Source organism: Chlamydotis macqueenii, chromosome 14, assembly GCF_036417535.1.
Source record: "Chlamydotis macqueenii isolate bChlMac1 chromosome 14, bChlMac1.mat, whole genome shotgun sequence".
NCBI lineage: Eukaryota > Metazoa > Chordata > Aves > Otidiformes > Otididae > Chlamydotis > Chlamydotis macqueenii.
Window position 1 is genome coordinate 3,921,461 of NC_141569.1, and position 27,196 is coordinate 3,948,656.

Genomic DNA, 27,196 nt, shown 5'->3' on the forward strand with positions numbered 1-27,196 from the left:
GTACTTTCACCCTTGCTTCGAGACCTGTGTGAGCAGAAGGCTGGACCCAGTTGTCTCCGTAGGGTGAGGCCAGGTACAGCAGTAAGCACGGGTGAGGTAGAGCAACTGTGCAGAGCGGTTGCCACATCTGTCATGCTCTGGTAAATACAGCGACGTGATACGAGGCATGGGAAGTGCTGCTGTGCCAGAAAACAGGCATTTTCTGTTAAACCACATCAGTTGCTTCAATGAAAAGACTGACTGGCTAGAAATACTGGGCGATAGGAAGGAGGTAAAAATACTGAGAGTTGATGTCTCGGTGTTTGTATTTCAGCGCTTTTTGAGGGTGGTCAGGGGTTGCTGATCATCACCTGCACTGCACAGAGCAGAGTTTGCCAGGCGCTGAAATTTCTTTAGCACTAGGTCTGTTATGCTGTGCCTTATTCATGTGCCGCAAAGGCCGTCTTTGTTAAAATACCAGTCTGTTGCCCCGAGGGTTTGAGGGTGGTAACTGGTAATCTGCAGAGGCCAGAGAGAAAGACATCCCGTGAATGAGTGGCTCTGACACGGGTCGGGGGCTGCGGCATGGGCCAAGCGGGCCCTGCGAGGTGGTACCGTGGTGCTGGTTAGAGGAGAGGGCTCCGGCGTTTTCCTGCCCCGTGTCCCCCCAAGGTCTGTATTACATTTAAAATCAGCAGTGGCTCACTGCTCAAAAACCCCGAGGCATCCCTGTAAGCGTAAGCAGCAGTGTTGCTGCTCGTAGCACTGAGAAGGGATGGTGGAGAATTGTTGTACTGTGTCTTTCTCAACTTCCTGTTTCTGAACTGACGTTGTATGGCTCAATGAGTAGAAAATAGCACTCTGTCATTTTTGGGAATTGTGGGAATAGAGCAAGAAGCCTGAGTCATTGAAGCAGTCAGTCAGTTGTGCCAGGTCTGGCATCCTGCCGGCTGCAGCTTGGCTTCCCACCAGACAGCTGCCTAGGCCACTCGCCCCAGAGTGGGAGAGGTTGCCTTCCTCCCAGCTTCGGGATGAGGTGCTCAGCCTCGCCCCCACGCTGTGGGGCGGGCAAGGGAGCTGGGCTGTGGCTGGATGCCTGCCCACTGCCCCTCAGGGTTGCAGGGGGATTCAGGGAGTGCACCTACTTGGAAATGTCTGGTCTATTGTGTTCCTCACGCCAGGCACCACCGCTACTACAGAAAAGCTGCTGTTTCTTTTGCTTAGATATCAGAAATGTATATTTCTACATCGGTGTTATAATGCATTGCTGTTGCAGTGCCCTAACTGTAACAGCATCTCTTCAGCCTCTGACATTGAGGGAGAGGCTTTCTTGGTTTCGTGACAACTGGTATCAGAGGTACTTGCTTGTGCCAGGTGACAAGCAGCCATTAAAAGATTCTTGGATATGACCTACAGGCAAAGTAAAGCGTTGTGTTACAACTGCCTGTAGGATGTGGAAAAGCAGAAAACATGAGAAAACCCAAGGCGGGGGAAAAAAAAAATCTCTGTCTCATTCTGTTTTCCAGCCTGTCACAAAAATATCTTTCTGAGTAATTAGGTCTTAGCTGTAGAAAACGCACATATTTCTGTCTGCACACGTGGAGTGTATGGTGTCTCGGAAGGTGTATGCGAGATTTCTGCTTGAGATGGCAGAAAATCGTTATGCAGTCTGAGTGGCATCTTACACTGGCAGATTCAGTGGATCAGAGCTGGGGAGGTTATCGTGAAAGACGACTGCTGTTTCACTGCTGGGATGCTGCCAGAACACCATCTGAAGAACACATATGAATGTACTAACTGTGCTTATTCATTTTCTTGCTAGTCACAACGTTTGTTTCACATTCTCTTCTCAGTTGGACCAACAAAGCTTCTTTAACTATTATTTGCAGAGTCTAGCTTAACTTGACAATTGGATGTTTTCATTAGTATTTGTTGTACCTTAAAACTGTCTTAATACAACCCCTTTAAGAACTAAATGTATTTATGTATTTCTGGAAGTATCTAATGTAACACATCATACAAAGACTTGAACAAAAGCATTCAAAACCTGAAACCAGGGTGTTGGTGCCCATATCTGCAGTGATTTCTGTGTAGAGGGTGTTACTTTTTTGTACTTTTTGCCACAGGCACTTTGGTAACTGGGCAGAGTCTCAGCTGGTACGTGCCTCGGCTTATTGACACCGTTAATTCCTGGCATCGTAATTCTAAGTCTCTGGTGTTAAATTGTATGTTCTTAAAACCTTTCATCAGATGTCTGATAAATTTGAAATTTTTTCCCCATAAGGGTGCAGTTCATGTAATAACAATAGCAGAGCATTGGATTTTTTTTTTTTTTTCACTAACACTTTTATCATAGGAACTACACAGATAGCTATTTCAGCTTTGCGCTTCTGCCATGTGGAACACATAGGTGGACAGGATATTGCAAGCAGGAAAACTAGGCAATATGTTGTGAGTAGTGTTTCTGAAGAGGTTTTGTACGTTTGTAATGATTGATGAGACATTGAAGCTTGTCTGCAGAAGGAAGATCCTGGCGTTCAAACCCATGTGGGCGTGAGCAAGAACGGATCTGTGACTGTGAAGGTCTACAAAGGACATTGTGTCTGAGGCAAGTATCGTCAACATGATGGCAGGCCCTTTAGAGCCGATGAAAACCCTGGGTTTTGAAACCAAAATCGCCTGGAAGTGTGCCTGTCAATTGCGGTTTTGCCAAGAAGGTGGGACCGATGATGGGATTGGGGAGCTGGGACAATTTGTAGGGACACAAGCATCAGGCATGCTCTCCATTTGCACAGGCAGACGTCAGGCCTCTGGAGAGCTTGGAGGGTGCTGGGCAGCAGGAATACCAGACTCAGGAATTCAGAAGGTTAAATGCCCATTCGTCCAAACTGCTGCTGGCTATTCCGCAGAGCTGCCTGATCTGGTGGCTTCAGCCACGCAGAACAGCAGCTGAGGGGTTTTGGGGCAGGAAATACCTGGCAGCCACTCGAGTAAAGCTGAGAAAATGCACGTTTTCATACCCCATGGCCCAGAACCTTCTTAGGAAAGCAAGTTTGAACAAAGCAGCATTTCTAGCTTTCCTTTTGATAGCGCAAAGCTAGGCCTTTCACTTCTGCCTAGGCCTGCGTTTTGGAAGTAAAACAGTTATGAGCAGCTTTTGTCAGAAGAGATGGGTGCAGTTCTTCAGGTTTACTCTAGGCTGATGGGGCTGCCTGGTGAAGCAGGTGCGCAAACCTGGCAGGAGGCTCTTCCTGGAAGCGAACCCAGCTAGAAGGGAATCTCTTACAATTTATCCTTAACATACCGTTCATACAATCACTAAATGGAGCTTGCAAAGAGGCTGCTGAAAGGGAAACACAGAACCAGTGCCATTTAAAAGCCACTTGTGCTTTTTTTTTCATTTGGATACCATTCATATGAAATGTAGTTTAAACTCTAGGCTGCTTGCCAGGAGCTGGATTGTTGATGTTAAATGTACTTTCCATTAGAGCTCTGTATTGGAAAACTACTTCCTAGCGCTGCAGGCGTTGGAAGGGATGGGCTACATCAGAGTGCCCCGCTTGCCCTTCTCGGGGTCTGTGCCTTTCACCGTACCCTCTGTATTCATCTCTGCAAAGGCCAGCTGGATCGATAGCTGACGTGCCCAAAATGGGACGACTCCTGACTAGACCCACATATGAGGCACGGGGCTTGTTCTGCTGTCCTAAACCCAACTTATTGCCTTTAAAATCCTAAAATCTGCTAATTGGATTTTGGCAGGGGGAGGTTGTCTAGGTGTTCCAAACTGCTGATCTGCTTTGGGTTTTGCTTTTTTTTTTTTAAAACTTATTAATCCCCCATTTCTTTTCAGAGGGCTATTTCTTGCACTGTTCCTTATGCAACGGAAGACATTTAACCCTGTTTCAGTATCCAGATTAGACTCTCATCTCCCCCTGCATATACAGCTTTTTATTTCGTTAGTTCACTTGATAGAAGACTGCGTGTGAAGGATCTTACTATGCAGGCAGCTGCCTGTAGGCCTGTATTTTTTTGCAGGTGGATTAGCAGCTGTGAGCATCTACTGTGTGAAAATGCAGATGGTTCTTCTATACATGCTCTTTTGAATTCTGCCGAGAAAACAAGATGCTGTTGGTGCCAACAGGTGGAAGCAGATTCATGCTGATCTGCTTGAAGGAGAATTGTAGGCCAGAATTCTGCTGACCTCCGAAGAGAGGCTTGGGAGTGCCAGCCTTGTGTGCAGCCTTTTGGAGGAGGGGAAAAGGGTGAAACTGTGTCTTCTTAGCAGGGTGTGAAGGCTCTTTGAGAACACCTTGTGCTAACAGAAGAGCTTTCCTTCTATCGCACTTTACCTTGTTCTCTTCATTCTTGGTTGCTTTCCTGCATCTTCTGACCAAAAGTCCTACCCGTTCAGGCCCTCATGCAGGGCTGCAGGGCTGCTCTGGCAAAGGGAGATGGTGGTCAGGTGTCTAAATAAGGCTACCAATTTTTTTTTTTCCAAATTTAGGAGGGGAGAAAAAATATCCTTCCCAGTGATTCCTAAAGACAGATGGAATAAAGGTAGATCTCACTTGATTCAGAATCCACGATGCGCTGCTCTGTAAAAAGGGGTAAATAGGTGGCAGGTTGTGGACAAGGAGACTTTCCCAGGTTGAAGCTAAGGCAGTTTTCAGAGGCTTGTGGAAGTGTCCAATACCTTGTCAGCGAAATGGAGGAAGAGGCTGTGCATCGGTACTTCGGTGAGCATTGTGTGTGAGAAAAATGGTGGTCCTGGCTGTATGTGTGCAGTGATAGGCTCAGCACGAGCTGTTCCCTCTCGGAGGGATCTTGCAGTTATGATTAGTACGGTGCAGCGTGAGCTCAGTGTTTGGCTTGACATAAGACAAGAGCTGTCCCAGGAACAGGCTAGGAAGGGGTCGGGAAGCAGAAGACTGCTGCACAGAGAGCAACACACAGCCTGCTCGCTCCCTCTCGGACAACTGATAAAACTGAAGGCACTCAGATGCTAAATTAATGAGCGTGCTGGAAGAGGAGAGTCGGGAGCAGTGACCAACTAGTTCTGTAACAGCTGCCTTGGTGTGCTGGCCTTGTATGAGGAGGTAAGTTTAAAGCAATCAGGAAGAAGTATGTATTTGCAAAGCTTAATGATGAAATGTATTTCTCTAAGGTGTATTGTTTGCCAAAATGGACACATTAAAAATATAAAACTATTTGTATAGTGTATACAAAGCATTGTAGGTACTTGCAACTTTTGGTAAGCCTTAGTAAAGACAGGTTACAGATGTAGAGGGACTTACGTTCTCACGTAGGATGGTGGTTCTTATGTATTGATATCTCTATACCTATAGATGCACATATAGTGCCATATATGTTCTCTATATGATACAGTCTGTGCGCACTCCTGCTTCAGTGGTTTCTTTTTTGCAGACCTTATGGGAGACGGTGCAGCCTTTTGGGGTGCCGTAAGCTGCTTGTTTAAAAATAAACCCCTTGTGTTGGGGTAGGGGAAATGGTGTCTGCTCAGCATTGGGGAACAAGAGTTTAAAGATAGCGTAAGGAAACTTAATGATATATTAACAAACTTACCTTTTAGCGAAAGTACTGAGAGAGAGGGGAGAGGAAGGAATAGGAGCATGTTTTGCCATTCTCTTCAGGTGGAATAGTAGGTTCTCTGTCGCTAAACAGTGACAGATAGGGCAAATGCTCACGTGAGCCAACTGATGTGTTGCCTTCTTTCTTTTGAGCTTTGTCTCTAAGAGGTGCTCATTGGGAAACCCACAGATAAGTGCCCTTAGGAGTTGGTCTTGCTTGCAGCTCACGTGGAATTACTAGTCGGGGTGAGAACTCACAGCAAAGCTTGATAATGCGTTTGACTAGCAGCCCAAGTATGTCTCTGAAAAGTATCTGCTTAGTGATTCAAGCCACTGCCGTGCAAACACGTACCCAGGTGAGTAAATAAGGCTAGCAAGCATGTAAAATCAGTTTGGGAGAAGGAGAAAAATCTGAATATTGTCACACAGGTCAGAAAGGGCAAGTAGGGAAGGTTATATGCGTGGAAGTGGGGGACAAGGAGAAATTCTTTCTGAGAATGTAACTGGGGACAAAGGCCATTGCGAGAAGGCTGGCCTTCGCAGCTGGGGCGGAGCTGGGAGGGACTGGACAGGAGTACTTCAGACCTCTGGAAGACCTGGTTTCCACAGCCACTTCCTGGGTTTGCTGATTGCCTTGACAAGTTCTTCAGGAGTTTTCTCATTCATCACAGATAAATCTCACAGTTGTTAGTGAAGCTGTTCTTGCTGGATGCCCTCTTTTACTTCTTGCCTAATCTCAGTTGTGTTACTTTGTCCTCAACTTTGAGAGGAAAAGTAAATTTTGCCCTGGTGGAATATGCCCTCCTTAATCTCATTCTTTATCTTTTCCACTGTTGTTGTTCTGAGGTCTCTGCCCATGGCTAACGTGGAGCTGTTAAACAGACGAAGAGCACTGGTATTTCTTTCTTGTTCCTTGTGCCACCATTTACCTGTTTGCTCAAGCCATTGTCAGACTTGGATTTTTAATTCCTTCTGTCTGGTTTCTCAGACTTCTCTGCAAAGCTGCTGATGTGCAGTTTTGTCTGCTTATCCCCCATGCCTGGTTTTAGCTCATCTTACCACGCTCTTCCTGTGGTTTCTGAGCTTTACCAGGAACAGCCTTGTACAGCTGACACCCATTTCAGACCTTTCTGCAGAGGTGCTTTTCTCCTCATGTGGTTCCACCGGCTGTTGTTCCAGCGCTCCAAAGGGCTTTTGGTATTGTCCTGTGCTGGGTGCTTGTACAGAAACCAGGCAGCTGTGGGACAGCGGGCCAGCACCCTGCTTGGCTGCTGGAGGGAGCAGATGGCCAGCCCTGAGGGTGGAGGATGGCCCCAGGGTGCCAGCACAAGTCCCTGTGGCAAGGGAGCAGTGTGATGGCTGAGTTTGTTATCCACTGCCTGAATTTGAGTTCACAGCCAACTGAAGAGCTGCAGCATCTTTTAAGCCTTGGTCCAGCACTAGAATGGCAATGTTATTGAATGTAAATAAATGAATTGATGCGTACGAAGGGACAGAGGGACTTCACTGAACTGCACTGGAAAGGACAGGCTGAGCTGACCGTCCTCTTAGGTAGGAGGTTTGGGGTTTGCTGCCTTTGAATGCCTTGTGTGTGTGTATCTGTACACATACAGATAGGTATGTGTCCAGGGTGCCAGCTTACAGCCTCGCGCAGAGCACTACTCCCTTCCTCCTGCAGTTTTCCACAGGGCAGGCAGCAGAGCTTTGGACCCCTTGCGCTGGGAGCCGGCGCTGCAGCTGTGCGATGGCCCGGGGAGGCTAAGTGAATGCGGGGTGGGGGGCGGTTCACAGGGGTCTGCTGGTTGCCTGGGCCCTGTCTGGCTTGGGCACCAAATGCTTACCCTGCTGCATGCAGCGGTGTGTAGGTGTGCACAGGCACTCACTCTGGCCTTGTCCTTCCCTGGGAACTTGCTTTTGGCTGCTATTTTGGGATGATTTTCTGGGTTACGTGAGCATTAGTGACCCGTTATGTCCCAATTCTCTAGCTTGTTGCATTGAAGTGACTTGTGGGGCTTGCTGCCTGCCTTTCTCTGGCTCTCTGACAGGAGAATTTCCTTGCTGTGGACATGGTAGAGGCATTGCAGTGCGGTGGTTAAAGGCTCTCAAGTTAAAATTATGTTGTGCTTGTCTGTTTTAAAATGTTCAGCGGTCTGGCTGACCTGGCAGTGGGGGAAAAAATAAATAAGATTCCTCTCTTCCCTGGCATTGGTTAAACAGTTAGAACTTGTCAAAGACGTTAAGAAGTGTCATTTGGAAGGTGACGGTGCTGCCTTAGCAGTTAACTGGGACCGTGCCTGGTTTGCACAGCAAGAGGAGCGTTGGAATGCACTCGGGTGAATGACAGCCACGGGCTGGGGACACGCAGGCTGCCGAGACTGAAGGGCCTCTCAGTGTCATCATGGGAGGGACGTCAGCCCTGTTCCCTTGGAGTGCACACGCCTCTGGCGTCATTTCGAGTTGGGAGTGCTCTCCTGGGCATAGCGTGCGATCAGGCTGGCTGTTACTGAGAGAGGGGGACGGGGCTGTGCGCACAGGAGAGCCCCGCGGTGCCCATACAGCAGCGAGCATCCTGCTAGCGACATTCAGGCTAGGTGTGTAAATAAGCAGAGAGCCTAGGGATCCCTCCTGGGGGAGGGACAGTCGGCACTCTCTGAACTGATGAAATAGCAAACCATAAACAAACAAAGCTTGCTTCAACCCTGCCGGGGACTGCAGCAGCTAAACCTAGCCCCAGAGGCTTGGCCTCTGACTGGCAGATAGAATCATAGAATCACAGAAGGGTTTGGGTTGGAAGGGACCTTCAAAGCCCATCCAGTCCAACCCCCCTGCACGGAGCAGGGACATCTCCAACCAGATCAGGTTGCTCAGAGCCCCAGCCAACCTGACTTTGAATGTTTCCAGGGATGGGGCATCCACCACCTCTCTGGGCAACCTGGGCCAGTGTCCCACCACCCTCAGTGTAAAAAATTTTTTCCTAATATCTCATCTAAATCTACCCCCCTCTATTTGAAACCGTCACCTCTGGGCTCACTATAGAGTTACAAAGGTGAAATTATTCAATCTGCATCACTCCAGAGCTCAGCCTAGATGTACTGATGGTCTCCTCTGGACTCAAAATCTGTGCGTCCCCAAGAGTGGGTGCACAGTACTAAACATCCAAGTCAGTCTAGCCCAGCTGCTTGCCCTTTCCAACACCACCCAAAGCGAATCCTGCTTGCTAGCCTCTCCCTCTCCGTGCCAGCAGCAGTGAGCCGCAGCAGAGGCAAATTATGCTCCTGGTATTTCTCCCTGAAGCCTGTGGCATGTGGGAGGAGGTGTGCAGGAAAGGGGAAATGATGACCCTGCCGCACCCTGTAATGGTAAAAGGAAATAGCAGAGTACAACTGCTTCAGTCAGGATTGTTGGTATTTAGGTCACTTCTCTTTCTCAGACAGGGAGAAGCTTCAGAAACCTAACATAAGAATTGCCTTGCTTACTCATGCTGCTTAGAGGTTAATTACAGTTGCATTATTGTGACAGTCTTGTCTTTGGATGACTGTGCCATCAGTAAGATGTCAGGTAGGTTTTATGAACGTCAACTCTCTGAGGTGTCTCTGATGTTGCTTTTTGAATGAAACGGAGCCCAAGGTCCTGATTGCTTGTGGCTGCTTAATGACTCGGTTGCATATTGCTGGAAGAATATGTGATGTGCTGGGTTACAGTGTCGTCAGGCAATTATTCGTATACAGTCTTGCTCCAGAGTGCTGGTCAGATGCTTGTACCAATTAGCAGAAGGGTAATGGACGTTTATGTTCGCTGTTTCTCCTGCCAAAGCTATCAAACATGTCTGGAACAGACTGCATATCTGCATGTTCTTCTTCTTTAATATTGACAGAAACGTGAAGTAATTGCTTCTAAATCTCTCTTAGAAGCAATTTAATCATGAGTGGAAACAGAGGATTTTGCTTTGCAGTTGCAAGACTGTTAAATGTCTTAGGGTGAATAGCTGATGCGTGACTGGAAAGCAGCTCTGTCTCTGTTCCTGAGATAGAGTTAAAAATAAACTCACTGCTTGACCAGGTATTTTGAGGTCTGTTTCTGACATTTAATGTAGGGCCCTCTGGAGAGCAATCTGAAGTGGGAATTATATGGTCGTGGGTGAAACAGACTAAAGCGAACCAGTTCTTCTGTTTGTTTTCCTTCTGCAGGACATATTCTGCATCCCAGATGAACTACGAGAATCCTCCACCTTACCCTGGCCCGGGCCCGACTGCCCCTTACCCACCCTATGCACCGCAGCCGGGCGGCCCTCCTGGCCCATACCCCGGCTATCCTCCTGGACCTGCTGGGCCATACCAGCCGGGCCAGCCGGGTTACCAAGGTTATCCCCAGTACGGATGGCAAAATGCACCTCCGCCTCCAGGACCAGTGTATGCAGATGGGCCTAAAAACACAGGTATGCCTAGCAGCCGTGGGGCGGTGTAATCCTGACCCAACGAGGACATGTTGACCTTGAAGTAGCATGGTTACCAGTGTCTGGCCCAAATGGGGCTGGGGGAGCTGGAGACTGGTTTGGAGTAGTGATTCTGTTTGTAGCCTGTTCTCCTGCTTTGTTTTGCTGTTGTGTCTCTAACAGTTCTCTGGCTGTTAGAAGATACTGCTGAACATCCTTAATGCTGATTCCTCAAGGGAATCCTTATGCTGAGGTTGTTAGACATGCTTTTTGCTGGCTTTAGATTTGCCAGAACTCTCATTCGGCCTGTCTTTTGTTTGGGAAGCTGCAACCAAAGGTTGCAGTTAAAGCTTATAAGATTCAAATGCACAGTTCCTACCAGATTGATGTGTATCAGTTGTCTTGAGCCCATTGATATCTGTCCAAGTGACCTAACAGTGCCATTGGAATCATTCCTGGGCTTTTGTTTTATCCTGAAGTTGTTATTGTTCTGTGGAAAACCACCAAAGGGTGGGAAGGGAAGAAGGATGGTTTAACTTATCTTGGCAGCTAGCTGGTCCATCTGTGTGCTGTGTCCACTCAGTATGGTGTACTGGTTTATTCTGGCACCCATAGCTATCCTAGGGCTCACTGCAGTGCCTACTGCAGGCTCGACTTGTCAGAGGAGGGCTGAGAAGATAATTAAGGGACCAGAGCATCTTCATGTGAGGAGAAGCTGAAAGCTGGGACTGTTCAGCCTGGAGAAGAGAAGGCTTGGGGATGCCTATCCACATGTATAAATCCCTGATGGGAGGGAATGAAGAAGAGGGAGCTGCACTCTTCTCAGCAGTGTCCAGTGACAGGACTGGAGGCAATGAGTCCAAACTGAGACACAGCAGGTTCCTTCTAAACACAAGATACTTTCTACTGTGAGAGCAATCAAACACTGGCACAGGTTGCCCAGAGAGGTTGCGGAGTCTCCATCTGAAAAACCTGGCTGGACAATGGTCCTGGGCAGCCTGCTCTAGCTGACCCTGCTTGAGCAGGGGAGTTGGACAAGATAATCTCCTGAGGTCCCTTCTAACCTCAACAGCTCTGGGATTCTGGCAAGGTTGGCTGTGGCCTTTTCCCCATTGGAAAGAGGAGGATTTAGCTTGGGGTTTTTGGTAACTCTTTGTTGTGCTGGTAAGGACACTTGCCTAGAGACCAAGTTTATTCTTGTCAGTGTTTTCACAGACTTTGGGTGTAAAATCTCTGCTCATACATCACGGAGGTGTACTCATCCCCTCACTATCAGCATGGAGACTCATGCTGTCATGCCAGCACCAGTGCCTTCTTTCAGGCTCCTTCAGTGAGAAGGACACTGATCCAGACTGGGAAGCCAGACACTATCATTGCCTCTCTTCTTGTGTTGTAGTGAATATCACAAACAGACCTGAGCTGTTGGGAAGAGTCTCAAGTACCTCTAGCTGTTCTGACTGCCTTGGGGTGGCGGAGGATGTGGCCAGAGCTACAAAAGGGGCTGTTCTGCAGGAGGGAGTGTGGGGAGCACTTTTGTAAAGGTGCTGTCCAGGCAGTGTACTTTAGCTGGGAGCTGCTCTCAGGAAGGTAAGGAGACTCAGGGTTTGTATGCTCGGGGTGTGTCTGGCATGGTCCTGGATAGACTAACCTGGTGGAAGGAAATGAGACTAACATACCTGAACTCAAAACCTAAGTCTGTGCTTTACAGCTATGCAAGGCACTGGCACTTTGGGTACTACTGCTGTAAAGACAGGGTGATAAAGTGAGTATCAAAGCTGACATCTCTTGGAAAATTGTCAGGACTTAGACAATTCCCCCAAGACCTTTGCCACTATGTGGAGCTGTTGCAGACTAAGGTCATTCTCCACGTGCTGTTATTGCCATGGCTTGGGACAACAAGGGCTTGCACTTGGTGCCTGCTCAGGACTGAGATCTCTACCCATTCGCTGCATTTTGAGATAAATGCCTGCTGTGCCTCTCTACCACTTCATGTTACTCTCACTCAGCAGAATGCTGTGACAAAGATCCTTTCAAAGCCCTCATTTTTTTGAGAAGCTGGAACCTGAGAAGTTCCCAGCAAGAGTTTTTCACTGCAGTGAATCCAAAGGAGACTCGACATAGATGGGTGGTGTTATAAATTAGTTGAGTCCCAAACAGGATTCCAATTATAGTTTCCAATTTATTGAATAGAAACAAGCAAACAGCGCCACGTGCGCTGGGAGTCTTCGCTCCCCCAAGACGCGCACCCCTTAGTTCACAGTTACAGTATTGATAACCTCTCCCGGTCCGCACCGTGCCTGTCTCCTTTTTGGGAGCTCACAATCTACACTCCATTGGTTACTCAAACCGTTCGCGGCAGGTACTGATTGGCCGAGAGCGTATCACTGGCCTCTACACAGGTGTTAATTGGCTAAAAGTACGGAAGCGGCGGGTCCCATCTTTGGGGTTGTTCACCAGCCGGTGCTCATCAGCCCCAGCCCGCCTTTCCCGCCTTTTGTTCGCTCCATTGTCTAGTGTCCTTCTTATGCAAACAGCGCTGTTAAGCGGGTAAAATCCTTAATTATGTCCAGCTACTAAGGCAGGAGTGAATCCTGCCAAACACATTTTTAATAACTTAAATAAACCTCCCAAATATGTTTATCACTTTAAACAAAACTTACAGAACTATGTACACATCTTCCTGTTTCCCCTAAGCCTGTGGCTATATAAGAACAAACAGGATAATCAAAGATTCCATAAACAGAGAGGGTCACATTTCACCATGCAACCCTAGTATTGCTTCACATTAACACGAGTCAGGTGAACATATCTCACAGGTGGAGAGGATGAACTGTGCAGGGGACATTTTCAAGAACTTTTTTTCCCAGTATTCTTGGCTAAAGTGGTGGACTACTGGACCAATGTATATAAAAGCATCCCTGGATTTATAGCTGACGTAAGATGTCAAGAAAATTCTGGTGCAAGTCTCACCAGAGGACCCAAATATAAGCAGCAAACATTTGGTGTGTGAGTGAATAAGAACTGGAATGAGTGCAAGTCATGAGTTCAGCTTCCTCTGTAGAAGAGTGAAAACTTCAGGGGTCTGTCTTTGAGGAGTAGGAGGCAGCAGCATGGTGATGCTTCCCACCACGACCACCACATGGACTTGTAATCAGGGTTTCAGGGTTTTCCCTGGGAAATGCACATAGTTTTGGGGTGGCTAACAGGCATTTCTCTGTGGGAGGCGAGGGGGGGTTAGAAATACTGGTCTCCCATGTAGAACATCTTTGGTTAGTGCAAGCGTCGTTTTGCTGTTATAGCCACGAAAAGGGATATGATAGAAGGGAGAGTGGGTCTGCTGCTTTGGGCGGTCTGGCTTTGAGCCACATCTGCTGCCCTGGAGGCTTAAAGGATCTCATATCAGATTGGATCAGGGAACTGGTGATACTGAGCATCCTCTCCTCAGATCAGGGCTCTGCTCTGCTCTGCTCGCAAACCTGTGGGCCAGCACAAAGCAGTAGGCTGGGAGATTGGAGAGGACAAGGAGGTAAGTGTTGGGGTGTGTCTTTCACTGAGAGCCCAGGCTTATGCTGCAGGAGACATGGTTTTGTTGTTAAACCTATGCTAACACAACTGCAGTTCTGCAGAAGCAGCACACTAACCCATAAACCAAAGATCTCCTGGGAAGTCCTGTCTTTGAACTGCCTTCCTGTCTCTGAACCTACCCTGGGAGCCTCCAGTTTGCATTGCTTTTGGTGAGGTGGATGTAACATACAAACCCATTTATTAATGTCTGTAAAATGAAGTCAGGGCTATAACTTTGTGTTTATCTGCAAAAGCTTTTCCTTTTTCTTGATCCTCCTTCTGTTAAACATCCTTTTTCCCCCTTGCTTCTTTTTGGCCTGCCTGTCAAACTGGAACCTGATCTTTGTCCCATGAGAGTTTTAACAAAAGTCTTCCGAGAGCGCTTTCAATGAGGCTTTGCTTAACAATCACTTCCAAAAGCATCTAATATAGAAAAGGTGTCCCTAAAAAGGCTGATTTTAAAAAAATCTGTTATACTAATGCTATATATCTGTTTCTCTAATAGAAAAAATTGACTTCTAAATTTACTCAAGTCATTACAGTCTGCCTAGCTAGTCTGCCATGATTTGATGTGCTTTGTTAGTTCTTGTGATGTTTCCAAGCAGTTATCTGGGAAGAGCTACTGTGAGGATGCTTTCCTTTCTGAGCGGATGTTTTGCTCTCCTAGATGACTTTGCTTAATCTAATGAATTAAGCTACTCCAAGTAACGCATTAGTATTTCTGAACAAATGTGTGTCTGCACTGAAAACTAGGAAATCTGCTATACTTTAAATTTTATGCTTTATTTTACTGTGCAGGCAAACTGCAAAGTGGGCTCTTATGTTGTGGATCGTAGCCAGTGTGCTAATGTGTGGAAGTGATTATGCATCATATTTCAGTCTTGAGTGGATCACTCAAATGGAAATAATTACCGTTGAGCTCTTAAAGTCTGATGGTAGAGTAGCATTTCATGGTGACTGTGTTTTTTAAACTAAAAATGTGTGGCCTGTCCAGATGGCCCTTGGAGAAGAAAAAACCTCATATGGCTCTCGCTCTCCATCTTAAAAATAAAGCAACATCTGAGATGTAACGGAGTAACAGCATAAACTTAGGACTGGCTTTGCCACCCATGATGCAGACGAGCTGGTGGACCACTGAGCCTTGTTTCAAAGGCCATTGCAGGACTCCTCAGGCTGAGCAGCACTGGTGTGAGTTATGCCGCTCGTGTGTGGCCTACGTGCTGCCCCCGTGCTCCCGCCCAGCTACCGCACCCCTTCCTCCGCCGCTGCAGGAGGTGGGAGCTGTGAGCCCCGAGGGGAGAGCTCGGTCCCTTTTGTTGCAGTCACGGTTGGCAAGGGTAGGTGACTTCTAGCCTGGAAAAAGGAAGTTATTACTGTTAAGTGAGCAGTGACTCTGCTAGAAATAGGTGAGGGAGGGAGGACGCTTTTCAATGTGACATTGAACTTGTTGGAGGAAGGTGCAGTCCAGAACAGTGCTGAACAAGGATATTCCACTGTAGACTGTCTCTGTAGGATTAGTTAGCTGTGACAACGGTCTGAGTTGCAGGAATCGGCTTGCAATGTGCATGAAGGCTCAGTGATGGTAGTCGTGTGCCTGCCATGCGTTATGGCGCTGGAGGAGCGGGAAGCTGCAGCTGATAATGGCAGCTGGTGGTGCTTTGTCCCGGGATCACCCTGGCTCCCTCCACACTCTGAAATGCCTTGAGGCCTTTGTTTCTTCTCCAGGTGGAAGAGCAGAGAGCAGAGAGGCTAGGTGACTTGCTGGGGTGGCACAGAAGACCTCGTGGTTGGTCATGGTTCTGGTTTTTTTGTTTTGTTTTTTAGATAGCTGGTTTTTGGGTATGCACAGGCTACCCATAAGGAAGGCTGCAAAGAAACACTTCATTAGAAGTAAAAAACTTATCCTTGACCTTTAGAGCTGATCATTTATGAGCAAAGCCTGAGGGATGTTATCCTTAAGGGGACCTGATTCAGCTTCCCAGCTCTGTGCGCTGACTTGTGCTGATTTCTGTCAGTGTCTTTCCTGCTGTAGAAACAGGGCTGTCTTCAAGTCTGTCCGCACAAAGTCTGTCCAGGCCTGAGTTCCTGGACACTGTAGATCTGTCGTGCAGTGTCATGCAATGCTAGAGGGAACGTGCCTTCACCAGAACAAAGCTGGGAAACGTGCGGCATTGGGACCGCAGTGCCTGTGCGGAGCACAGCATGAGGAGCTGGGCCTTCTCGAGCAGCAGCGGCTTGCTTAGGAGGAAGTAATAGCTTGTTCCTGGAAATATCTCATTTCCTCACCAGTGTTTTCATTTTAGAATAATTCAGTATCAACTGGCATAAGGAAACCACAGTATCTGCTCATGGGTCAGCAGGTACTTTCTTGTCTATGTAAATTAGAGGTGAAATGTAATGCTGTTGATAATGGCACGGTTTAAAAAGAAGTGGAATGAGCCAAAGTATGAAGTGGCATACAAATCTTGAAAGCACTAGCTGATGTTAGCAATTTGCCCAGCTTAATTTCTCCCCCCACCCCCAACTGATATGTAACAACGTGATGGCTGAGGCTATTCGGTGCTGTGCCATGGGGAACCAGGCTCTGCCAGCAGCCTTCCCTCCAGCCCCAGGCAAACAGAGCTCGGTATTGCATCTGACCTCTTGTACCTGGAGTTGATTACCTGTAGCAAAGCTGGTTGTGATAAGAGTAATAGTCATGGCAATGCTGCCTGCTGCCTAATGTTTGTCCAGCTGCAGGAATAAACAGCTCACCTAGATACAGGCTCTGCTAGAGGGGTGGATTTTTCCTCCTGGCAGGTTTCCATGTGGAAAGGAGGGGATCCTAATTGCTCTGGTGCCTTTCAGTGGTTACCTCCTCACTTCTCAAGCTGTTTTGAGCTGAGCCTTCCCCAGTGGGAGTTTCTTTGGAGGGCGGCATGTAGCAATTCCAGCATCCTTTGTCTCTCTACTGACCCTTCCCAAACAGTCTGTCAGAGCATTTAGTTTAACTGTACCTCCAGGACCTGCAACTCCTGCAAAAAATAAAAAATCTCATCTGACAGGTGGCCTCTTACCTGTTTCTCATAGTGCAGTGTGCATTAAAACCTGATGTTCTCTCTCCCGCAAGATTGCCGTATCACAACTCCCTCCATCCCTGTCTCAGGCGGGCTAACTGCACAAACGGTGGGAGCTGTTTGTTGGCAAACAGTGCTGCCCTGGGGCTGATGTCCAACCTCACCTTCCCTGCTTTTCACCCCTAAGCAGGGGATAAAAGAAAAGGATTTCCAAATTCAGGCCCTGTGTCTGAAAACATGCTTCAGAGAAACGGACTGAACAAGGTTAAGGCTGGCTTCGCCAGCACCAAATTAAATGAGGCTGCTGTTCCGTACAGTCCTCAGCAGCTCGCGTCAGGAACAGTGTGGTCAGCAGGACCAAGGCAGTGATGGTGCCCCTGTATTCAGCACTGGTGAGGCCGCACCTCGAATACTGTGTGCAGTTTTGGGCCCCTTGCTACACGAAGGGTGTTGAGGTGCTGGAGCGTGTCCAGAGAAGGGCAGCGAAGGTCTGAAGCACAAGCCTTGTGAGGAGCAGCTGAGGGAACTGGGATTGTTTAGTCTGGAGAAGAGGAGGCTGAGGGGAGACCTCATTGCTCTCTACAACTCCCTGAAAGGAGGGTGTAGAGAGGTGGGGGTCGGTCTCTTCTCCCAAGTAACTCGTGATAGGACAAGAGGAAACAGCCTGAAGTTGTGCCACAGGAGGTTTATACTGGATTTTAGGAAAAACTTTCTTCACCAAAAGAGTGATCAAGCACTGGTACAGGCTGCCTAGGGAAATGATGGAGTCACCATCCCTGGAGGTGTTTAAAAGACATGTAGGTGTGGTGCTTAGGGACATGGACTTGGCAGTGCTAGGTTGACAGTTGGACTTGATGATCTTAAAGGTCTTTTCCAACCTAGATGATTCTATGATTCAGCTGGGCACCTAGCCTGAGTGAGAAGGAAATTGTGTAAAGCCTTTATCCAGCACTGCAAGTGCTGCACAGGTTGTGGTAGTCAAGCCCTGGGGAGACTGCTCAAGGAGAGGCTCGCTGCACTGAGCAGCTACTTACTGTGGCATAGTCCCTTTCCTTTAAAACTGAGCTTTATCCCCCCTGTTTGACACCCAGAATACTCTTGCAAAACTAAGTTTGTGCTGTGTAAATCCCTCCAAGCAAGGTCTTGTTTAAATCGAGGACTGATGCTGATTTCCAATGAAAACCCTGAGTCAAGCTGAGGAGTGTGCTGTTCTTAGCCCTGCAGTTGACTTGGTGGAGAATGCCTCCTTTCTTTAACAGTAAATTAGGATTTAACTGATTAAAAAAAAAATGTTAAAGGAAGTTCTAAAATCCTGTAGTTCTGGGAAATGGCTCTGCATCTGCTGGTTTTGTATCCTTCTGGTCAGAGGCCTCAATGCCTCCAAGCTAAAGCCACCCAATTTGCTGTGGCAAGCCTTACTGAGGACTTCATTAGCTGCTTTGTGCCTCCCTCTTGCCCAGGGTCAGGCACTCCAGAGATCTCCTACAGCATGCCAGCGTCCTTACCACAGCAAGCAGAAGCCTGTTTGCACTTCAGGCCTGGTGATCCGATGGAGAAGAGAAACATGGGCAATTTCTGTCAGAGGCACTAGACAGCACTCAGTTTTAAGCTCAAATTTTAATGCTTTGTTTTTTCTAAAACAGGATGGGAGAAGGTGTAAGCTGAGCAGACCCTCCCACCTTCTAATCAACCTTAAAGAACGTAGATCACAATGAATCACGCTTACCCCAAAAATTACAGCTCTCCCTGTAATCACACAGTACCAGCCTCCACAATCCAGTGCAAATAACTCCCACTTTGTTTTTAAAGCAAATACTACAATACCTTGTTATTTCATGTACAGTCTGCTTTATCTTAAGCATACACATTTTGTTTCTTCTCATACCTGATTGATAGGTTAATCATTAGCTCCATGAGGGAAAGGCATGAGCAGTACTTTTCACCCTGTTTGGTATAAACTAAAATCGTGACCCGAGTCTGTAGTGCTCCTTATCACAGTGCTTTACTGGGCCTACAGGGATTGCAGTACAAGGATCATGGCTTTGATGGCAGAACCAGCCCATCCTGTTCACTGTTCAGGTACCGACTTACCTACGATGTTCATCCGTCACTGTTCAGGTACTGACTTACCTATGTGGGGAGCCCCTCAGAAAGCAGGCAGTGATGGCACCTGAGAGCCCTCGAGCTCTGCAAGCCCTCCCAGGAGCCTTGCTGCACGTCGCCAGGGACCCTGGCCCTTCTCTAGGTATTTCAGCTCTGACGTCGAGGCAGATGGACAGCGGGTGAAACAAGCTCACTTCAGGCAAGGCAAGGGGCAGAGAAGTCAGCTGCATGGGGAGAAGCAAGGCACGTGCGGCCGCAGGGTCAGCCCAGCCTGGCTTAGCCAGCCATGGGGGCTCCTTCCTCTTCCTAAGGCGAGAGGGCTAGGAGTGTGAGGAGAGCGGCAAGTCCTGAAGTTTGCTTCTTCTTTATTTCTAGCTGTGTGCTAGCACACAGACCCACTCCACAGGCAAACTTATTGAAGGTACTGACACTCCTGGCTGCTGTAAACTATTAGGCAAGGCCTGGAGTACACAAGAGGAAGCAGAAACAAGCAGTTTACCAACCACTGCTACTGCAGACCAAAAACTCTTCCTGTGGTATCTGAACGCCTGTTTGCCGTAGTGATGACTGTTCAGAGCAGAAGTATTAATTTAATAGCACAGTCTTCTGATCTGGAAGGAAGCATGCAGCAGAGAAGAGACCAATAAGCCTCTTCCCACATGTGAATAAAGTGGTTTTTTATCACAGCCACTTCTGCACGAAGAGCTTTGTTTTCATTTGTCTAGCCAGCAAGCAAGAAGTCTTGCTTAAAACTGCACACCACCTTCTAACAAGAACTTCTTACAGGGTTACGTCCTGCCCACGGCAGATTGCTAAGTCAAGTCAGTCTGTATGTCTGGTTCTACCTTCAAAACATTCTTACCCAAGTCCTTTGCAAGTCTTTCCTTTCAGAATGGAGGCCAGAGAAGGGAAAGTCAGTACAGGGGTGCCAGTGGCAACCAAGGGGTGCAGAGGTGACAGTGACTAGAAATCTGGTGTTTCTGAGCCGCGCTTTGGGGAGCATGCTCTAGATCTGCGGACCCAGTGCTGCGGGAGGAAGGAACATCCAGCCCTGACCTCCCAGATGCCACCTGTCCTGGGGTATATCTTGCAGGCAGCAAGTGTGGAAGAAGAGATTACATGACTGGGGAACAGGGACCAAAGGACTTCAGCTCAGACTTTCATACGAGCTGCCAGTAAGGCTCCTCCGTGCCCCAGGCGTCCTCCCTTGCCCACAGGACCTCCAGGGCAGAGCCTGGGCACAGAAGAGATCTGACTCCCTTGGCAAGAAAGGCGTTTAATTATTCTTTCTTCTCTCTGGGGATATTTGATCATGCTTAACAGCATCACAGCTGTCACATCCCAGTCGCTCAACTCCTTCCTGCCCAGAGGCCTTCACCGTACGCTGAGTCTCTACTGACGCCACATTCATGTTTCAGGAAATACCTTAGCACACTCCTGAAACAGATACCAGTTAGAGCCAGATGGAAACACAATAGCCTACTTCCAACCAAAAGTCTTCCGAAGTTGCGAAACGCTCAGAGCAAGGTTCACAGTCCCCAGCTCCAAACACAAACGGCTCTATTGCCAGAGCCACCTGAGCAAAAATAAGTACCAAGGAAGCAAACTTCTGGTGAGTACAGGTAGTTTCCCCTGCACATACCCTCTGCCACCAGACAGCTGCTGCTGACCCAGCCCAGATTTCAGCCTGGACTCAAGCGACTGACCTAGAAAAACCCACACTGGTATCAGACCTGCTTTCTTCCCTGGCTGCACAACTATATCAGCTGCACGACTACATCAACTGTATCCAGCAGGTTAGGAAAATTCCTCCCTTTAGTTCCCATCAGTCTGAGAAACTCTTATGGTCACCCTAGAGAGCAGTTTTGGCTTTCAGGGAGCTGAAGAGACAACACATTTCAGGGAAATTACCGTGCAGGCACACCAAGTGAGTGCTTTCCAGAGCCAACACTGCACTGGCCGCATTTCACACAAAGGTAAAGTTGTTCCCCTCTCACGCAGCTGCATCTGCTCCAGGCATGGGTTATGTCTGATTGTAAGCCCTGCAGAAGATTTTCTTGCAGCTGAGCTCAGCGTTGGGAAGGAGGTGAGTTTCTTCACCTGAGCACACTGGGATGGGGTTCAGAGATCTTTGAGATAATGGAAATTATACCAGTCGGCATGTGTGGAGTGTATATGTGCCAGGAAGGATTCAGTATCTCTAAAAAGTAGGGCTACAGACATTCCTAATAGGAGAAACACATACCTGATGTAGTAAGTACTGAAGTCTCTGCAGGATGTCAGCAGGCGCCAGCCAGCTTTCCAAAGCCCTATAAACCCCATCACACAGGTTAGAAAGTGGACAGGAAACATGTCATGTAAGAAAACAGCTTCCTTCCAGCTCAGAAGTACAGTAATTCAGGGCTTCAGTGCCTTCAGTTTTCTTCTAGGTCGCTGAAGGCGCTGGCTGAGAGCAGGGGAGCGATGCCTGCTGCTGCTGCGACCCGCTTGCGCTGAGAGGCAGCGTCCGGCTGAGCGGCTGTGCAGTGAGAGCGCCAGCCTAACTCCTGCCGCACGAGCCCAGGTTTGGAAAAGCCATTTTGCTTAATATTTCAGCAAGCGTTTCATAACAGCACTTTATACATGCATTGAACATGCTTTGTCAATATGTCCTCGACACTTGGCTGTAGTTTAAAACTTCTAATGAATTAATCATAAACACTACAGACAAACTCTTCTTGTATGCCTGCAGCCATGGACAGCTTACTGTAAATTGCACAGGACAGCCTCCATTTTAACTCTGCTGTGGGGTGGGAAGGTTATAGAGAGCCATCCTGCAGCGGAATACGCAGTCCAACTCGATTTCACTGACTTCTTTGCAAGTTGCCAGCTAACCAGCAAAATCCATTATGGGTTTGCGTGCTACAGCGGGGGACTTGTTGATGTTAGCGTGTCATTTGACAGCTCGTGTCTTCTCCATGCTGAAGCATTACTCTTTGGTAGTGTAGTACTGAGCTACCAGGAAGGAACGTTGCTTTTACTCTACCAGTAAAAGGCAACAGCGTTGGAGCTCTTATCTGGGTGTTCCCTAAAACACCCTCCCAGCCCCCTTCTCCTGTGCAGGTCTGGATGTCTTGGGACAGTGTGGCCCTCAGTTTGGGGAATGACAATGCTCCAGCAGTAGCAATCTGGCTCTCCAAGCTCTGAAGCAGGACAGCTTGAATGGCACCTGGCAGCCAGTTACAAACCAGAACTGCCTCGGGGCTCCAGCACAGAAGCTTCCCAAGCAGCCATGGGAAAAGCACCCCCAGCCGTTCGCTCTGAGGGATGGCAGGAGCTGGTGAGCATCTCCTCCCACCTGAATGCAGACAGGAGAGTATGGCTGGTACCCCACTCTGGTGAGGAGCTCCTGGCTGGCTCTGCCTGTTGTCTGTGCAGTCTGCCCTGCCAGACAACTGCGTGTCATCATCTTACACAGGACTCTTGGAGCACTTGGTACGTGTTTTGCCTTTGCTTATCATAACAGGACCTTTTCAGACAAAACAAAGGCACTAAAGAGTTACCTGCTTCTTCAAGCTGAACTTGTTCCGCGCAGCTCTGCCCTGCTGCTCCACTTCCTGAGCGGCTTGCTCGTACCGTAGGGTTTGCACAAAGGCGTTGCATGGTGCCAGGGCTCACTTCATCGCAGCTCGATGCGTCAGGCCACACAGGATGGCAGCTCTGTCGGCTGCAGGGGAGCATGCTGCTCAGCTGAGGGCAAACGAATCAAACTCAGGGCGTCCAGCTGCTCCCAGCAGTGAGGGAAGGAAAGCAGAATGGTGTGGGCAGCTTTGCTAAGGCAGCTTCTCCCCTGGACAGCAGGGCACAGCTACCTTCTTTACCACTGCTGAGCAGTGGGTGAGGACCACAGCCCACTGCACTGGGGACCTGACTGGCCATGCGGTGACAGCTTGTGCTACACAGAGGCATATGGGAATGAGCAGACTTGGGTCACCTCACCAGGGAGGACAGGCAGTGAATAGAGAGCTACCGATACAATGCCATACAAGGTCGAATGCGCATGCTTTTGAATGCGAAGCCTTCACAAGTTTTCCATGCACTGAGTGCAAGTTTGGGGGTGTGGGCAGGTAGGAGGGAAGGGCCTGACCAAAGTCCTGTCTATCTTGGGACAGATTCGCCCTTTGCCCGACAGCCCACAGGGCCTGGTCTGTGCATGGGAGTGGGGTTTCCATCAGGTCCCAGTCTGGTCCTGGTTGGAGGTGCCCACTTGGGCTCTGCAGGGGCAGGCAGGGCCAGCAGCTCCTGGGGAGGAGAGCAGATGGCAGCTCTTGTCACAGCACTGTGGCACGCTGCCACTGCCATCTGGGGCTGTCTGGAGAAGAGATGTGCTCCAACCCTGACATCCCTGGAGCAAGGGCACCGCAGGCCGTAACTGAATGCCCACAGGCAGCCGCAAGCCCTGGAGGGAAGGATGGACAGGGGTGCTTTGCCAGCACCATGCAATGGCTCCTCGAGCTGGCCTGTGCCTGCATAGCAGATGCCTCCTCTCTGTGTTATTCCCGTTGGCAAGAGGGAGGCTGCCTGAGGCTGGGGCAGACTGTACCTGAGGACAGATATTTGGGAGGGGTTACTGGGCTATTCCTCTGTGATGGTGGCAGGATTTCGGTATCATGTAAGCTGGAGCACATCATCCTCAACCCATCACTCTTGAGGGAACTGAAGCAGTGAAGGGGGGGAGAACGTTTTTCTGAGCACTAAGCCAGCCCCTGGGAGGACCGGGCCCATGACATGGTGATGGTCCTGCCCAGAGCTCTGCCTGTCCTCTGGACTTACATGTTCAGCCACTCAAAGTCTGCCTGCATCAGACTCGTGTGAGGGCATGTTTCCTACGCAGACCATAACAAACAGACCCTTTGAGGAAGGAGCATCATGTGCCTGCCCTCCAACTGCTGCAGTTCTGGGTGCAGTTCTCGCCCAAGCTCGGCAAGGAGGAACCAGAGGTAAACTGCTCATCTGTCTCAAATGGGCTCAGGGGCTGGCAATGCACGGGCCTCGGGTAGGAGACCCTGCTGGGAAAGCTCCCTCCAAACTGGGGGCTTTCAGGCAGCTGGCAATGTGCGGTAAATCCCAACGGCCTGCTGGGAGCCTCCAGGCAGCCCTCACGGGGCAGAGCTTAAATGGTTTCTGTCCATGAGGTGATACCCTGAGTGTCGTGGGGTGTGATCCAGGGCATGTGATCCAGGCATCCACCCCTCGGCAGGTGCGGGGTCTGAGGACAGCTGGCTCACGGCCTGGTGAGAGCTGGCTGTGCCGTGGGTGCTGAACAGGCAGAGCTGGAAGTCCCCTAGCATGCGAGATGGGCACTGAGCTGGAGCAAGGACTGAGCCCTGCCCTGACTCCCCAGGGGAGGAGGTGGTTATGTGCGGATCTGGAGCGGTGTCAGGGAACAGCTCCTTATTAAAGCAAGCTGGCTTAGCAGTGCCATTCTAAACAGACATCAAGCAGACAAACTTACAGACACGGAAGTGGCATCTCCTGGAAAACTGTGCCCTGGGTGCCCATCCAGCCTCTCCTACCTGTGGCCCAGCCAGACCTGGCAGCAGGCAGGTTCTTGTCACCTGTGTTGTGGTTTCTGATTGTGCGCAGAGTGACCCAATAGCAAGGAACCCACCTACTTGTTTTTCAAGTCAGGCTGCTGCTGATCCTGGAGCCCTCTGGACACACCTGCTTCCACTCCAGCATCCCAAGTGCCATTGGAGTGCTGGGCTGGGTGCCTCCCACCCCGGGAAGGGCAGATGTGCCAGGCCTGGAGGGGCATCCATGGGCGCTGCTCCAGGGCCCTCCCACTGGCTGGAGGTTCCCAGGGGAAGGCAGTGGGGCAGGCCAGGGAGGCTTAAGCACCAGTGGTTGTGGGACAGAAGCTCACTTGGAGCAGATGCCTCCCAGGCTGAGCCTCTTGCTCCATAACCATTTGCAGCGTAGCAGAAGCCTGGTCTTGGCTGACCTGGAGTGGCCGCCCATGTTGAGATCATAACGTTGCACAATCCCAGCAGCCTGGACTCAGCTGCAGAAAGAAGCGCTTCCTGCGGGGACCCTTCCCATCCAAGGGGTGCTGCAGTGATGGGAGGGGCAGCGGGTCCTCACGGGGCGCTGCCACCACGATGAAATCATGGCCCGGGGGCTGTGGCCCCCCAGCACAGGAGCTCAGCACATCCCCTCTTGCGAGCACTCACCTGTGCACCAGCTTGTCTCCAGCAAACATGAGCCACCCAAAGCAAGCGCTGAGGTGTGGAGTGGCACCGCAGCTGTGCTGGCGCCGGCAGACGTTGTTGGGCATTGCTGTGCTGCTCATTGACTGACCGAGCTCTCCTGTGCCCGCAGTGTACGTCGTGGAGGAGCGGCGGAGGGACGACTCGGGCGAGAGCGCCTGCCTGACAGCGTGCTGGACTGCGCTCTGCTGCTGCTGCCTCTGGGACATGCTGACCTGACTCCGCTGCAGCCGTCGCCCGTACCTCTCACTGAGTGCTATGCAGGCTCCCCACTCCTGTCCTGACTTCTTTCTGTTACTGTAATCAACACTCTGCTTTGCACAGACAAGAGTTCCTGTCTGTCCGTCCTAGCGCCTTGTTGGGCTGGGGGGTGCACTCCTTTATTTTAGTAAAGGAAAAAAAAATCCCTTTTTAACATTTCTAAGATTTTTGTTGTAACTTTGAAGAATGTGCTAATGGTCTATTTCAGCCAGAGGCATTCTGATGAAATGTATATTTATCAGTTGAAATTTTCCTAGTCCTAGAAATGAAGACATACACAATAATTAAAGCCAACAGTTGATTTTCTTCGCTAGGTCTCGCCTGTTTCAATAAATCTGTCCCGTAGAGGGTGCACTTCCCCCGTCGCCGTCTGTTCTCGGCCTCCCGCACGCGTGGACTCCGCAGCAACGGTGATGGACGTGGCTTCAGGCAGCTTTGCTGCAGAAGTTCGGGCCTCGACCCCTCGCTGGGGCCTGGGCTGGGGTTGTCTGGCCCTGCTGTTACCAGCATCTGGGGGATTTACCTGCAGCAAGCTGCTGCATAAGCCCCGAGAGAGCAGTGAAGCCAGCTGGGGTGGGGAGGGCAAAGCGCCTGTGTCAGCTGCCATCCACCTGCTCATCCCGCACAGGGTGGCTCGGTTGGGTTTTCATCCCTCTGCTTTCTCAGGGCTGAACATGCAGATCCCCTTCCGGGAGCGGCGGCACCCTCCAGCAGCTCCTGGGACAGCAGGGAGCTGGGGAAGCACATGCTGAGCTGCTGCGTTGTGTGTGCCAGCAGCTCTTGGGGGAGGCCTGATCCCACTCAGGGATTTTTCAGCAGTGATCCATCATCCTCCTGCTGCAGAGGGTAAATTAATGGGTAAGAAGAAACAAGGCCATAGATTAATTCAGTGCTGAGGATTTATAGCTGAAGCTGTTTCATGGCATGCCTGGCCAGAAGAGGGATAAAAAGCTTTCAGCTGCAGAAAAAGTGGGGAAACATGCTGCTGGTCACTATGGGGGGGGTGGTTCCCACCCAGCTGCCCACTTCCCTGGTTCACCGCTGTTCTCCCTGCCTCTAATGGGTTGGCTTTGCTTGGGTTGTCTGACGCCCGCGTGGTGGTCTTACATCCTTTCACAGTAGGGCTGCAAAGGGCACTGCGCTCACCATCCCTCCGTCTGTGTCTGCTGCATCCAGCCTTCCTGAGAGCTGGCAGCCAGTGCCAGGAGACGGCAGGACGGCACAAGCTGAGCTCAGAGGGCTGTGATGCCTGGGCCCCATGGCTCTTCCTGTGCTGCAGCTGAGGCAGCAGCTCTGCTCCTGCATGAGCCCAAGTCTGGCATCCACGCCTGAGGGAACTGATGTAGGCGCAGGGCTTTGCTGCGCATTGTATGGCAGGGCCATGGCTGCCATGCCACAGGGCTTGCTCACGCCTCGCCAGGCCCTTTGCAGGGTTCTTCTGTGCTTTTTTTGTCTGGGAGTTCCCTCCCCAACCTGCCTCTGGCACAGCCCGAGCACTCTGTACACTTCTGCTTGGGTCTTAGAAATGCAGATTTGGGGCTCTGGTCTGGGGCAACAATTTGGTTTGATGAAGGGCCCTTGCAGCAGCTTGTACCCAGGAGCCTTCAAGCTTCTTGCTTGGGGCCTTCCTCCCTGCAGCCCTAGGCTCAGCCTTGCTGCCCAGCTCCTGGAGTCTCCCTGCCACAGGACTGGTCACTGTCACCTCCCTGGCAGCTCGGCAGCTGGTGCGGCTCAGAAGGATGGGCCCTGGTTTACCCTACCTTGCCGAGGGGATAAAAGTGGAGCAGTCTGCGCCTATGCCCCCAGCTGCCCCTTCTCTCCTCCCTCCAGCCCCCAGTGTGATGGCCAGCCCACCCAGCCTGGCCTGGGCTACTGCTCAGAAATGGCCTTGCCAGCCCTGTGCAGTCTCCTCCCAGGCACGGGCTAGTTCTTGCTGTCTCCGGGAGAAGCAGGAGCTGGCCCGGG

General features: G+C 50.0%; 1 protein-coding gene across 1 annotated transcript; it reads left to right on the top strand.

Annotated features, from left to right (window-relative positions):
• Positions 1 to 2,503: 2,503 nt before the first annotated feature.
• CYSTM1 (cysteine rich transmembrane module containing 1) lies at positions 2,504 to 25,537 on the top strand. The gene is made up of 3 exons (XM_010117482.2): positions 2,504 to 2,587; positions 9,755 to 10,002; positions 25,083 to 25,537. The coding sequence occupies exons 2-3, from the start codon at positions 9,774 to 9,776 to the stop codon at positions 25,187 to 25,189; spliced, it is 336 nt and encodes a 111-aa protein (XP_010115784.1). The 5' UTR covers positions 2,504 to 2,587; positions 9,755 to 9,773; the 3' UTR covers positions 25,190 to 25,537.
• Positions 25,538 to 27,196: the final 1,659 nt, after the last annotated feature.